We start from the raw sequence: 14,352 nt of genomic DNA, 5'->3' as shown, positions 1-14,352 counted from the left end.
CGTGGTGGCGATAAGCATTGTCAAGTAGTAGATGAATACAGATTTCAACTTGTGAACCCCAGAAAGGAGAGTTTTCATTTTCCTCCGAGCTGGTTTAACGTGTGAATCTCACTGATTCGTCTATTCCTTAGTCCATGCTGTAGAACAGTCAATAAATGGCGCAGAAACCGTTGCCCATAATTAGTGTCAAATAAATATTGTTGTGAAGTGAAGTGGTCACTCTCTTCACATCTAAAGTCTAAGTCCTAATGTCGCATACTTCACACAGGATAATGCCGACGCAGTTTTTTTCAGAAGCCTACTCTCTCAGCTAATTCGCATAATTGGCGATCTACCAACTCGCAGTTTTTACTAGAGCTTGTCAAACCAATTTTCGACAGTCGCAATCGAAGAAAAAGATAGAGAAGGTTCACCACATCCAAACCAAGATTCGAATCATTTACTAATACTTTTCCTGTTTTTTTTTTTAATCCGCGAACGTGTTCGCTAAACCCAGAATAATTACAGAAATTTAGTATTTTCACATATTTAATTTAATTTATGTTTACAAAAGTACAAATAACCATTCATATTAAGGTACACATATAATTCGATTTTTGGGACGACTTTCGAATTCGTTATACGCATGCATATACATAGATGTTATAACAGTAAATATCTAAGATAGAGTAAAAATAAAAATTGTTTACAATTCGTTAGACTTAATGTTTAAAGCTAGATTAGGATCGAAGGGTTCGATTTGCGCTTTGAATACAATTCAGATTGCAATTGCTGTACAAGATAAATACAAGATAGGGTTACCATAAGCAAGAGCGTGGAGAAACTATAGTTGAAGAGAAAGGTAGCGAGTTCGATTTTAATTGAGCAACTTTACTTTCTACGTTCGTATAGGTAATCGTCCTCATAGTACCGCGGCGTCGAGGTGGCGACGAAGAGCTGTGGGCGGCGCTGTAACAGTGAAATGTTAATCTCCTCTGGTGTACGGTAAACTTGTGGCTGTGGCACGGCATGTTGCAGGGGAGATGCAGCCGTGAAGAATCTGTAAGGGCTCGGTGTAACCAGTGGAGCGATCGTTTGAGCGATGGGCCGTTGTTGAATTGAGTGCTGTTGTATGGGTTGAACCAGTTGTTGCTGCTGTTGTGGCTGAGTCGTGGTTGCGGTGGCCACTGGTTTGCGGTAAGCGGTTGTTTGCTGTTGTTGAGGCTGTGACTGTTGATGGACGGGTTGATGGCGCACCTGCTGTACTTGTTGGCGGGGCTGTTGGTAGATGGGCTGTTGCTGTTGTTGCTGCTGCTGCTGCTGGAAGCCCACTTGAACCTAGTAATGTAAAAAATGTATTTTATTATAATCATACAATTATAACAATTTCCTTGGTTACTCACAGGTTGACGCTGATGATTCACGCGTTGACGTGGCGCCTCCTCTTCATCTTCGTAACGCTCGTTTTCATAGTAGTTCTCGGGATAGTAGCGTTCTGAGTAGCGCAAGGTCACATTTGGTTTACTTTGGTGTTCCTGAAGATTGATTGGTTTGTAGAGGTAATCGTTGACAATGTGATATTTCGACGATTGCTGACAAATATTGTCATGCGATGGTGGCATACAGATGAGGTGGATTTGATGGAAGGTGAAGCCCTCCGGACAGATCCAGGAATGGCGTTGGTTATCTTGACAGTAATGGAATACTTCGCAGTTGAGCGACTCATCGGCATAATAGCTGTGAAATAGAATAGTTATACATATAAATTAAATTATTATTAAATATTTATTTTAAAAATCTAAAAATCAACAACCAACCCTGAGTTTTTCGTGTTGCAATTGAACGATGACTTAGCCAACAATTGTGACAATCGGTCCGGCTCTTCCTCTACCTCCTCTTCGCTTTCCTCCTCGCTGGTTAGTGGTTTCTTATTCTGCTTCAGGTAATTACTCTGCTGCTTCACATTTCGACTTTGATAGATTTGTCGTGGCGCTTCCTCCTGATCCTCCTCTGACTGACTGTAGTCATACAATTGACGTTGTTGTATTTGTTGTGGCTGTTGTTGTTGTCGGTAAGCTAAATGCGTCTGCGCTTGCGATTCAAATTCATCCTCCTCATCGGTCGCTTCAATGGAGCGTGCAGCGAAGCCTTGCGGTTTAGCGGTAGTGGCTGAGGCGAGCACATCACTGCTGGCAGCCGAGTACGCGCTGCCCAATAGGCATGTCGCGGAGACTAGCAGAATAAGTCGTAAACTGAAATTGGTAAATAAAAAATAGAATAATACACATTATGTTTATGTAAATATAAAATATAGCCAACAACAAAGTAGGTCATTATTGTGTTGAATAATAATGAAAAATAAAAAATTCTAAGCTATAGTTAGCTATAAAATAATAAATGCAAGGAGTTAAGAAATTTATGGTTTTGTAATAGAATAATAATATTTTTTTTTCAAATTTGTGGTGACCATGTAAACCTTTAATGCATGTGCAATTATGTTTAAGTCATTTAATATAAAACCGTGGAGATTCGATTCGGCGCCGTTCGAAGCATCGACGTATGGAACGATGTGGCACATTTTTCATCGAGATCTTTAATTGAATGCGTGCGAAATAGAGCTTGTGCTAGCACCGAAGCCGACTTTCCCAAGCGACATCGCTTCACTCTATGGGCTCTTCAAAAGTTCTGACGTTTTCGAGCCAAATTTTGTTTAGCGATGAGGCCCATTTCTGGCTCAAGAGCTGCCATTCCATCCAGAAAAAACAACGATTTGGTGTGGTTTGTAGGCCGGTGGAATCATCGGTCCACATTTCTTCAAAAATGATGCCCGTGAGAACATAACCGCCAATGGTGACCAGTTACCAGTCGAAATGCTTGAACGAGTCAAGGAAAATTGGACTCAACGAATAAACCATCTGAGACGTTGCCGCGGCTAATTTCCAAAAAACAAATGCCAAAGAATGTTCTTTGGAATGATAATAAACATTACTCATTAAATTCAAAATTTCTGTGTTTTTTCTTTAAAAAAGTTGGGAGCCTCGAAATGGATCACTCTTTATAACAAGTGATGGCAGTAGTAAATTGTACATCAAAAATTGCGTTTGGTCAATAGTCACTTATCATGCATAATGCAAATATGATCGGTTAGCGATCACAAAACTGTCGCTGGAGTGTAAATATTGTATAATAAGTTCTTTATAATCTCAAAGTTAAAATTTTATTTTAACCCTCTGTAGATACCTGGCGCATCAGCCTTTTCGAATTATTGGTTGGCTTTTTTGTATTCATATATTTGAAATCGTCTAAGAATAACAGAGGATTAGTATTTATGAGAAGGTTTTTCTTGCTAAAAACACATTTGATGAATCGAAAATATATAGAAACATTTTTCCGAAGCCAAAATTAAACCAGCAGCGGTCACGTAACTACTTACCGAAGCAATTTTAAAATACTCACTTATTTCTGTGCACTAAGCATACCAGGACAAATGCCATGCATACAAATTTCATGCAGTGAAAGAAAGTGATGACGGCTTATGACCGTGAATATATCAGAAAAGAGAAAAGTATAATTCAAATGCTAATTTGCTTTTAGGGTGTGGACAAGTTATTTTTATGTTGAACTTGCGCAAAGTTTTTAAATATGTCTAATGGAAAATGAAATATTGATAGGTGATGGTACGGGAGCAAGACTTTCAAAAATTATTATACTGAGCTGTCAAAAATGCTATATATTTTCCGATATACTCGTTCGTAGATTTCGCAAAATTGCCTAAGAACTTTGTTCGTTCAGAAGGTGAAGAACATCGTTAGTTATCATGCAAATATACATAAGTACAACGAGATAACTGGATTTATTTAAAACATGTTGATGCAAAAATGTTTTATATAGTTTTCTTCGAGTAATGTGTTTGTTGTACGACAAACTTTTCGGAATGACTCAACTCTTATCAACCGTAACTTGGGAACAATGGGTACAACTTACGTAAAATAATTAAATACATATTAATTAAACTTATGTTGTGTTTCATCCGTAGAAAACAGAAATCTGTCTTTTCACAAGTAGGACAAAAATTTCGTAATTCAAGCGCCCTTCTTTAAGGATTAGAACTATTGTACTCTCGAGCCAGAGGGCTCACGATTTCAGACGAAAGGAGCCAGACTCATTATCTTTATGAACATGGTATCATATTTGACCGTGTTAATGAGCTTGAACTATATTTTCAATGCGACTGAGAAAAGAAGATCCATGAGAAATTAATCACAATGTTTTCATCACCGACTAATGGTTCTATGATCGACAGTTTTAAAAGCAAAATCTACATAGATGACGGATCAAATTGTGAAATAGGAACAGAAGTGGGCTTCTTCTGTAGTAATCCATACGTATATGGTAGCTTCGAGCCAAATGAATACAAATCAGTCTTTCAAGCTGAAATCGTGGGTATAGCGGAAGGTGCAAGTCCATAAACCTTCTAGCAAACAGTCAAACCGCAATTACGGCTATTTGTATTATGGAAGCAGGCAGTAAGTAGACTCTCATGGGTAATTCGGTTAATATTATCTAGGTAGCCAGTTATATAAGAATAGAAGGCAAATAAAAAGGAAGACGAGTGACTCGCTCTAAAAAGCTGCCCCTGAGGATTCAGCTCCTTTAAGGGTTGTTTAAAGCAATAGACCCTAGAAGAACATCTCACGTCTTGGAACACTAGCAACATAGGGCATAGCAAAAAATTACTTTAGGGGAGTCTTGACGGTGGACAGATCAAAAAGTTTCTACTTCTATGCAAAGGCGACTTAATAATATTGTAGGAATCATCATAGTTCCCTTCTTCAAATGCAAAAGGGAATTCGAAGACACTAGTTTTCAGTTATTTTGCAACTATGATGTTAGAGGCCGTTTCTTACGAATTTGGGTTGCTACAACCGAAAATGATAGTAAAAATTTCCTAACACGTACGATCTTTGCGTTGTAGTCAAGGGGTGAAGAGGTCAAACGACCACCAATTACTAAACTGACAAATATAGCTGTAAGTGTTGGAATATTTTTGAACTAAAATTCGTAATCAGGACACCACAAATACCCCACAGACAACTTAATTTGTTGAGTAGTGTTATCTAATCGAATGCCTAGGCTTCAGCCGGATGATACGCGATATATTCCACGGTTCCCAAACCAACTTAAAAGACATTGGGTGGCTGGGATGGAAAAAAGTTAGGGGTTTTACCTAACCAAACGAGTTAAGCTGCTGAATAAGCTGGATAAGGTCTAATTTGGTTGCTACCCGGGAGCACATTGGGTCTAATGTGGGCTTAAGCACGTCCATCTGCGGTCTGGCGCTTCTGACGCACTCTTAGTGGCACTCTATACGTTAAGTTGAAAAAAAACGGTTTGAAACGAAAATTTGCTTGCTTGTAAGTGGCAACCAATTTTTGAGAAAAATCATAGAATATAGAAGCAACCATTCGTAAGTGGTTTTCGTACAGTTCATATGAGCACCGAAAACGACTAACCAAGTGATTGTAAAAACAAAGACAGTTATGTGGGTAAACATCGAAAATCCACGAAATGGTTTTAGATGGCCGCAAAGAGAAGTTGATCTAAATAGCTGATATTATAGCAATATCAGAAGAATCAGTAAGCAATATCGAACGGTTGGACGCATAATAGAGGTATGCGACAGCACTGCGCAAAGTGTGTGCCAAGAGAGCGTACAATTTCCGTTCTCTCCATGTCAAAAATTTATGAAAACGATAACAAAACTACATGATATTGGTTTTGAGTTTTGAATTTTTTCCTTCTTCCAAGTTCTAAGTTAAGGTTTTAAGTTAAACACGTATTTTTTCACTTTAGACGATCCTGTAAGGAGTTATCGTGCCAAAGCATTTTTTCCGAGGGATCACCGGAAATGGCGTCCCAATGACCGAGCTTAAAATATTTTTTTCCAAAAATTTCAGAATTTCTTTTCTAATAGTGTATATTTGTAATAATAAAAAATTCTAATAAAACATTTAATTTTTTTGAAAAAAGGCTGTTTTACCCATAGAAACTCATGCAACTCGTTAATCTTAAATAAACGCTAAAACTTAGCATATTTTTAAACCACTTTATATACCATTTGTATATATTGTATTTTATATTTCTTGCAGCACTCGTAAACTTCATCCTGGCTTGAAGAGCATCTTCTGCTTTATTTATATTTGTAACCCATACAATACTATGCAAACAATGAAACTACTTTATGATATGGGAAAATTTCGAAAATCCCCCACAAAACAAGCTCAGTAACAATTGAATTACACAAACACACACACATGTATTAAATAAAGTTTAAGAGCATACGTGAATAAAAATAACAATATATGTACATGAATGTGTTGCATATTTATAAGCATCACTGTACATATCGTTGAGCACATACACATACGAAAAATACAAAAACAATAAGGGTAAAAAAAGTACGCGGGAAAATTTGCGCTGCGAACTTTGAAGCTGCAGCAGCCTGTTAGATCGGCAGGCGAACAAGTCGAAAAGGAATGACGAATACACAAAAGATGCGCCAAAACAAGCCAAACACATGCTTACACATCTTCAAAAAGCTGAACGCAGAAAGCCCAAATAGAAAAAGAAAGAAGTGAAGAAGAGAAAAAAATGCAAACAAACATGATAACTTCACGTTGAGTAGGATTCAAGCGGTCGTCGATATGATTATGCAATCGAAAACGATGCCGTCGGTGTTGGCGTTGCGGGGCTGCAGTGTGCAGTGTGCAGTGTCTAATGAAAAGTGGGAAGTGACACTGGCACAGCTAGACGCTCTCGCACATGTTGTGCCACATTTCAGCTTCACTGTCAATTGGGTTCATACATACGCGCACACACACACACAGCGCAGAATTGAAGATGCTACTACCGTATGAATGAGCGTACATTGAGAGTGCAAAACGGCGAAAACAGGAGTTGCAGCGAGGGCTTAACATGGCTTTCAATATCTATCAATGTGCATCACATGTGTGCATGCAAAAACAATAAATTCTGTACAAGTACCGTTACTAATTTTAGTTGCCTACATTTACATACATATATATATTTTATTGTATATAAAGGGTGTTTTTTTAGACATGTGGTTTTCAAGAAGAACCAAACATATAATTTAATATGGCTAAGCATTAAGCTTATTAATAGGGGGTTTTCAATAGGGACGATAAAAAAGTAGATCGATAGGGACAGTAAATTTATGGCTGTCATAATCGTAATGTCAGATCAACAATTGAGCGTCTAGTGGAAAAATTTGAATCCACAGGCACAGTAAAAAATGTTCCCGTGCCAGTGAGACAAAGAAGCGCCTGTAATGTCGAGAATATTGCTTCCGCTAGCGCATCAATTGAAGAAGGCCCATAAAGCGTTGGGCATCTTTGTGACGTCATTGTGGCGAATTAGGCAAACAAATCTGGGCCAACATCCTTTCAAGATCAAATTGCCGCAAAAATTGAAGCTGCTTGACCACCAGAATCGGCGTATGTTCGTGAATTGGGCTGAACAACAACTTGAAAATTATCAGGATTTTCATCCAAAAGTCATCTTCAGCGATGATGCTCTTTCCATACTGAATGGCTTCATAAATAAAAAGTATTACTAATGGCTCTGTTGTATTCCCCATTGACCGTAACATTATGGCCGACTTCATTTTTAAGGCCATACAGCATGTAAAACCCTTATTTTCTTTATGATGTTATGTGACTTGATATCGTTTGACCTGATGATAAATCAGCTATCTTATTCTATCCGAAAACCAATATTCGCGACGTTATTGCCGAGATAAGGTAGATTATGCTGGGAAAAAAATTTGCAAAATTGTACCCAAGGTTTCCAAAAGACACATTCGGGGGATCATGTGCCCGAAATTCTCTTTAAATATTGAATTGCCTGACCCTAAAAATACTCTATATACATACATATATACATAAAGATTTTATAGCACACAATAACCGCTAGACATATTTTGTTTTTACTTTTTGTCATCTTTCTAACTTTATTTCAAAGCGGAAGGTACCACATGTGACTGACTACCCAACAAATATATGTAAATGCAAGTATGAGAAGATGCTAAGACAGCCACATATGTTTATAGTTAATCACAAATATACGCGCGCTTTAGCAAAGCCTAAAGTGTGGGCTGAAGATTTTCAGCCAGTCTTTCTCGATGCTGGTGCAGCCGCATAGACGCTGCTGTATTTGTATGCATGTGTGTATGTGTATGAAATGAGCAAATTGCAATGATGATGGCAGCGCTGTTTGGTGTGAAAAATGTACGGTTCATATCGGCACATACGTTTGGCTTGGGAATGCGCGGCAATGCCGCTTATTTATACGCCAAATGTAAGCTCATCAACTGGGTTGTAAAGATGTAAAGATTTACGACAACAAGTGCGCTGTGTGAGTTCAGCGTTTCGAGATTTATGGCGGCATAAAGTTTGCTCTTTAGTTTAAAATGTGTGTACACACATACGTACTTATGCCACACATGCGTGGGAAATGTGTTGCAATATGCGTTATAATTCTAGAGTTTTGGATTTTACTAAAGACTTAAGCAGCGAACTTGTGGGCGTTTATAAATGTAGCCGTAAGCGTATTAGTGGTTGTAAATTAGAAACTGTAGAACGTGTAAAAAGTGTCGCAGCTTATAATTTATCTATGGGCCGCAAAAAAGTTGGCAGACTATTACGCATATTCGCACGTCTGTGCCAACAAACGAAAAAAAAACAATCATAAAAATGAAAAAAAATGAACGTGATATACAGGGTGCGCCATCTTTTATGAAACCCTTGATTAACCTTGAAAAGTAAAAAAACAAGCGTGTGTAATATTCGATAAAGTTATATAATTTAATCCAATACATTTTCTTTAGACTATTTTTAATGAATAAAGTAGATAGCATGGTGAGCTTTTATTCATGTGTATTTTCGACCATCTTGAGTTGTATAGCCATAAATAATTTCATTTATTTGGCTTAAAACAGGACGTCAATGTCACCATTCATCGAAACCCAACGACCTGAGCCTGCAGGAGGGTTTCGACACAAAAGGCAGGCATCGTAAGTCGTTTCATAAATCTCGAATGCTTATTCTGTTCCTATAAATGGGATAAATATACTTATATGGAGTTTTGTTTAACAATGCCGCCAAATTGTGTGAAGTGGGACTCATCCCAATTTGCTTCCTGTTTCAACAATTATTTTGAATGTAAGCAAATTATTACTAATTCGATGTTTCAGTCTAAAGCAATTCATGGTTAGAATAGTAGTGAATAGAGAATTTCTAAAACATACCTCTCGGTTAAATCACTGTATTATTGCAAAGAACGCTATCAAAGATTTCTGTCAAAGCGCCTACGAGTTTCTTAAGGCCTAATTGACAAATCGAACCAAAACTCGTGTGTATGTGCTACCGTTCATCCCTTTCTTAGACATAGGGCTTATGAGTTGCACCTTAGACTTTACTCTAATAGAGTTTCGTTAGTGACTTGGTTAAGACTGTGCTGAATAATATTTATTAAAGTGGTGGTAATATATCTTCAAAAATCTGAATCAATCTTGCTGTAGGAATTTACTTCCTAAAATAATTATGCATCATAATGCCGTCCAGGATATTTAACGAAAATTTTGCTGCGATGTTAAAAATGTCTGAAAGTTATAATGCTCTATTTAAACTTTGAATTATGTCATCAATTTTACTAGTAGAGAGTTAACTAACCGAAGCTTAAACTTTTATTATACATTCTGACAAAAAGGTACCAGGAAAAAGTACCGCAAAATATTTAATTATTGATCAATTTTTATTTTGCTGCCTTCAAAGTAATATCCACTTATGCTGACGATTTTTCCAGTCCTTGAAACACTTTTCATAAACACTTTTTGGGATGACCTTCAGTTACTGAGGGGAATTTTGTTTTTCTTCGATCGACTGAAAACGGGTTCCACGGAGCAACAATTTCAGTTTGGCGAACAAGAAAAAATCAGATGGAGGCAAATCTGGTGAATACGGAGGTTGATCGATGGTATTCACGGTCAAAATCGGGTTTCGTGCGATGGTGCATTATCATCGTGTAAAATACGTTTGAATTGTTCTTCCACTATTCCGGTCGTTTTTGACGGATAGTCTCACACAAACGGTAGTCTCCTAAATACGGCCAAATAGAACTCCTTATTGACGGCTTGCCCCTCCCGAAAAAATTCGTGATTCATTTTAGAGCGGCTTTTTCGTGGTTTTTTATTGTTTCCCTCCGTTCCATTTAATTTAAGTTTCCGGGTGCTTTTTTGTCCTGCCCTACAAATGGGCATGCCATTTTATTATTTGAAAGCAATCCATTTGAATTTGTAGTTGAATAAATTGTTGTAATAATGGTGACAATCCTCGAACTTTGTTTAGTTTTTATAAATGCTGATTTGCTGCAACTCCGATTTTGAAGCACTTTGATTGCTGCCAGAGGTATGAAATATATACTTTTAATAAATACAAACAAAATACCTTGCCAGCTTCTCTTTGGACTAAAGTCAATTCTATTATTTCGATACTCCATAAGAAATAAGCTAAAACAATATTCAGTCTACGTTCTGTCTCTGCTGTCGCTAGCCGAGGCGACGTAAACGTTTATCATATTGGGGATCTGCAAAACATTCTCGGCTTCCAACAAGTGGAGTTGTAAAGCAAGCTGGAGCTGAAACTCCGCCCGTTCCTGGCATTTAAATAGCCAATATTCGCAAATTAACTTTCTAAGTGCACCAGAAACAACACCTGCCAACGTTAGCGGCGTTATTGCTGTGCGCTCCCTTCGCACCCGCAAACTCAAGTGGCATGAAAGTAAAAGTTGCATTAACAAGTCATAAGTATCGCAGCGTTACCGCCTCTGCAAACTTTCTTTTCGCTCTCGTGTTAACGGCGGTTTTGTTACAAATTTGACTATTTTCATCCGCACGTTTGCATGTAATGGACTCAATTACGTATTACGCCGTTAAAGCATTAAAGCAGCAATAGTAAATCGTAACAATGCAGTGTTTTACGTCAACTTGCAGCTTTTTACCCGATTGGCTACCAGTTTTCGATTACAACATTCGTCAGCTCAGACATACTACTTATTGATTAACATGCTGTCTCGGTCAATGAACGTCCGCTTAATGTCGACTATTACTGGAATTTAAATACATAAATATTTTTATATGTATATATATATATATTGCAATTGTATATTCACCCAGACTTTTTGTTGCTGGTAATGATTATGTGTATTTAACTAGCGGTCAAAGACATGGATTTCCGCTGACAACTTTTGTTGTTGCTGCGATTCTTAATAATTGTACCGTTTGTTGCGGCCCCGGTATGCGTAGCTTAATAAGTTTAACATTTAACTAAATAAGCGATGAAAGTCGTAAATAAGCTTGAATTAATTTAAATTACTTTTTATTTAATTTAACTATAATTGCTTGTGATGTTGGGTGACTCCGGTTGTGAACTTGGCTGCGATTGGTTTTATAAAGCACTAACTTATTGAATAAGTTCTGATGAAAATATATACATTTTACTTTTTCAGCGGCAAAAACTTGCAATCAATTTATTGACATTGAAAATTAAATTTAACTCTTTCATGCCCGTTGTTGCCTATAAGCAACATTTACATATATGCTTCTAAGTCCCGTTACATAAATTTTTTTGACACGCGGTATTTTGCATTATGTAGTCTGGTGTATTGTGTAAGCTTACAGTGAATTGCTCTATCGTAAGCTATGCAATGGTGAGACCAAAAAAAATATATGGTATCTACATAGAGAGCTAATCCATCTATCGCTTACAAAATAACCTCTCAAAAGATTTAGAAACCTTCTGTAGACAAATATCCAAAATAAAAAAAACATTTTGAGCCCACGTTCGGTTTGTCATTGCGTCTTGACAATTATATGATAGATTTCATAAGCTAACAATTATCCTTATAGTTTGCTAATCTCTGAGTATTTTACATTCGGTTTGTCATTGGATCAAGACAAGTTATGTAATAAATTTTATAAACCAAAAACTATCCTTATAGTTTGCTAGGCTGAGTATTTTACGTAATATTCACCACAGATATGAAATATTTTCGTTTTTAAAAAATTCTACTCTGTTAGACTTTTTAATGTTAAATTCCTTTTGAAGACCCATTCGTCGTAATTTTGTACTTCTAGGTTAGTATGACTATCAGTGGCATCTGTGCCAAATGTCACATCAAAATAATCATTAGTATTTAGTATATTTCCGAAGTACATAAAATGCATTCGGCGATTTTTACGATGAGTGAAATTATTAAACAAAGAAGTTCCATTGAATTTTGTGTGCGGAATAAAATTTCTGGTACCGAAACGTCAGAATGTTGGAAAAGGCCTTCGGCGATAATTGCTTGTCTCGAGCAAGTGTTTTTGATTTGTACAAATTATTCAAAGACGAACCACATTCAAGTCGGCCATAAACATCAACTGATGATCAAGACGTCAATAAAGTAAAGGAATTGGTGCTTGAGAATCGACGGTTAACAATCAGAGATCTTACTGGCGGCGTTGAAATGTCGGAAGGATCAGTGAAAAGCATTTTGAAAGGTCATTTGGGCTTAAGAAAAGTGAAGGCACGATTGGTTCCAAATTAACTAAATTTTTCGAAAACTAGCGTCGCGATAACGTCTGTGAAACAATGTTTTCCGACTACCAAGATGTCATGAAACGTATTATTACTTGGATCTTTGTTGACAACCCGGAAACATACGATCACTCGACCGAATATCGTGGCAAAGGTGAGTCGAAGCCAAAAAAAAAAACACTAAAACACTTAAAGAATCCAAAAATTAAGGTTATATCGACAGTTTTCTTCGATTATCGAAGTGGTTCCTTCCGACCGGCCAAACTGTCAACAAGGAATACTATTTGAATGTTATACGTCATTCGTAAAAAGTGGCCTGAATTATGCGCCGACAACTCCCGCTTTTTGCACCACGATAATGCACCGTCACATACTACATCGATTCTTCGTGAGTTTTTCGCCAAACTTTCAAACAATATTGTGTCGCAACCACCGTATTCGCCTGATTGAGCTCCGTGTGACTTCTCCGGGGAAACAGTTTTGAGTCAATTGAAGAATTTACTTGTATACGCGAATCTCTATGCGCATTAAAGGCTACTCCGGAAATTGAATTTGGCAACTGTTTCGAGGATTGCAAAAAACGAGGGCACAAGTGTATTGAGGCCAAAAGGGATTACTTTGAGGAAAACGACATATATTTTGAAGAATAAATTAAGAATTTACTTTTTAATCATAGTACTTAATGGGAATCCAGAAAAATTTCAAATCAAAACCATGACAATGAGTGGATCTAACTGGCGTTGGCCAGAAAAAGAAGATATTTTAGAATACGACGCCGATGAAGTAGTTAAAAAAATTAATTTACCTCAGCCTATAAATAAGAGAGGAATATTTTCAATACCTGATATGTAATAAACTAAAATTTAATATTGAACTGATTTTATGTATATTAATGTAATTGAAATTATTTTATTTCACGTACAAGTAATTGAATGTATACAGTTTTACTAACTAAATACTTATTATTTTATGTTTATATATCGCATCAAATGCATAGCTGACAAATAATGTCAATAAAATATTTGAAGTTATTTTATTTTATCTAACTAAGTAATTTTCTATGTGATTTATGTGAATAAAAATGTTTCGTTGTGTTCCACGTATAAACTGTGTAAGTTTTACTAACAAATTGCTAGGAATAATTGAAATAAGAACCTTTTCTAATGTAGCACAGAATAAGGATCACTTTAGCACGGAATTAGGATTTTGACAAAATTTTAGCACGGAATTGGGGCCGATTGAGTTTTTCAGAAAAGCATTAATAACAAAAAAACGGTACAAAAATTCTATCATTTGAAAAGTTAATATGAAAAATAAAAGCTTTATTTACGATTTGTTTATAATTCTTCATTCCGCCTAACTTTTGATTCACTGTAATATGCGTCATCAATCTACCTTAATATGCCGTAATTAGGAGCATTTACCTTAGTACAATCATAATTTTTCCTAGTAGTATTCGGTACTTGGCGAGAATAAAAAATATTCCAAAAGCAGCTTTGATAAGGAATAAGGTCAATTATTGGGAATTAGGTACATAGATGTTCACTTTGCACAAAATTTGTATAGAAAATAAGAACGAGTTTAAATTAAGAATCGCATTTATGTCTGAGTTCTTTCGGTAAGAGGGTTAATTATGTAACTAATAAAAAAAATAAATAGAAATAAGAAGATGAACCCAAGGATTGATATTAAATAGTACATGTTTAGGGAGAATCGT

At 36.5% G+C, this 14,352-nt stretch overlaps 1 protein-coding gene across 1 annotated transcript in view; it reads right to left on the bottom strand.

Annotated features, from left to right (window-relative positions):
• Positions 1-529: 529 nt before the first annotated feature.
• The window catches only part of LOC120771896 (transcription factor SPT20 homolog), a 34,148-nt gene continuing 20,325 nt past the window's right edge, over positions 530-14,352 (bottom strand). Inside the window, exons 2-4 of the mRNA XM_040100167.1 lie at positions 1,797-2,231; positions 1,383-1,716; positions 530-1,317 (exon numbers count right to left, since the gene is read on the bottom strand). Coding sequence (XP_039956101.1) covers positions 871-1,317; positions 1,383-1,716; positions 1,797-2,231 — 1,216 coding nt within the window. The 3' untranslated portion in view covers positions 530-870. The remainder of the gene's footprint in view (positions 1,318-1,382; positions 1,717-1,796; positions 2,232-14,352) is intronic.

Source organism: Bactrocera tryoni, chromosome 3 (genome assembly GCF_016617805.1).
Source record: "Bactrocera tryoni isolate S06 chromosome 3, CSIRO_BtryS06_freeze2, whole genome shotgun sequence".
Taxonomy (NCBI): Eukaryota; Metazoa; Arthropoda; class Insecta; order Diptera; family Tephritidae; genus Bactrocera; species Bactrocera tryoni.
Note: the sequence above shows the minus strand (reverse complement) of the source record. Positions and strands in the feature narration are given on the sequence as shown.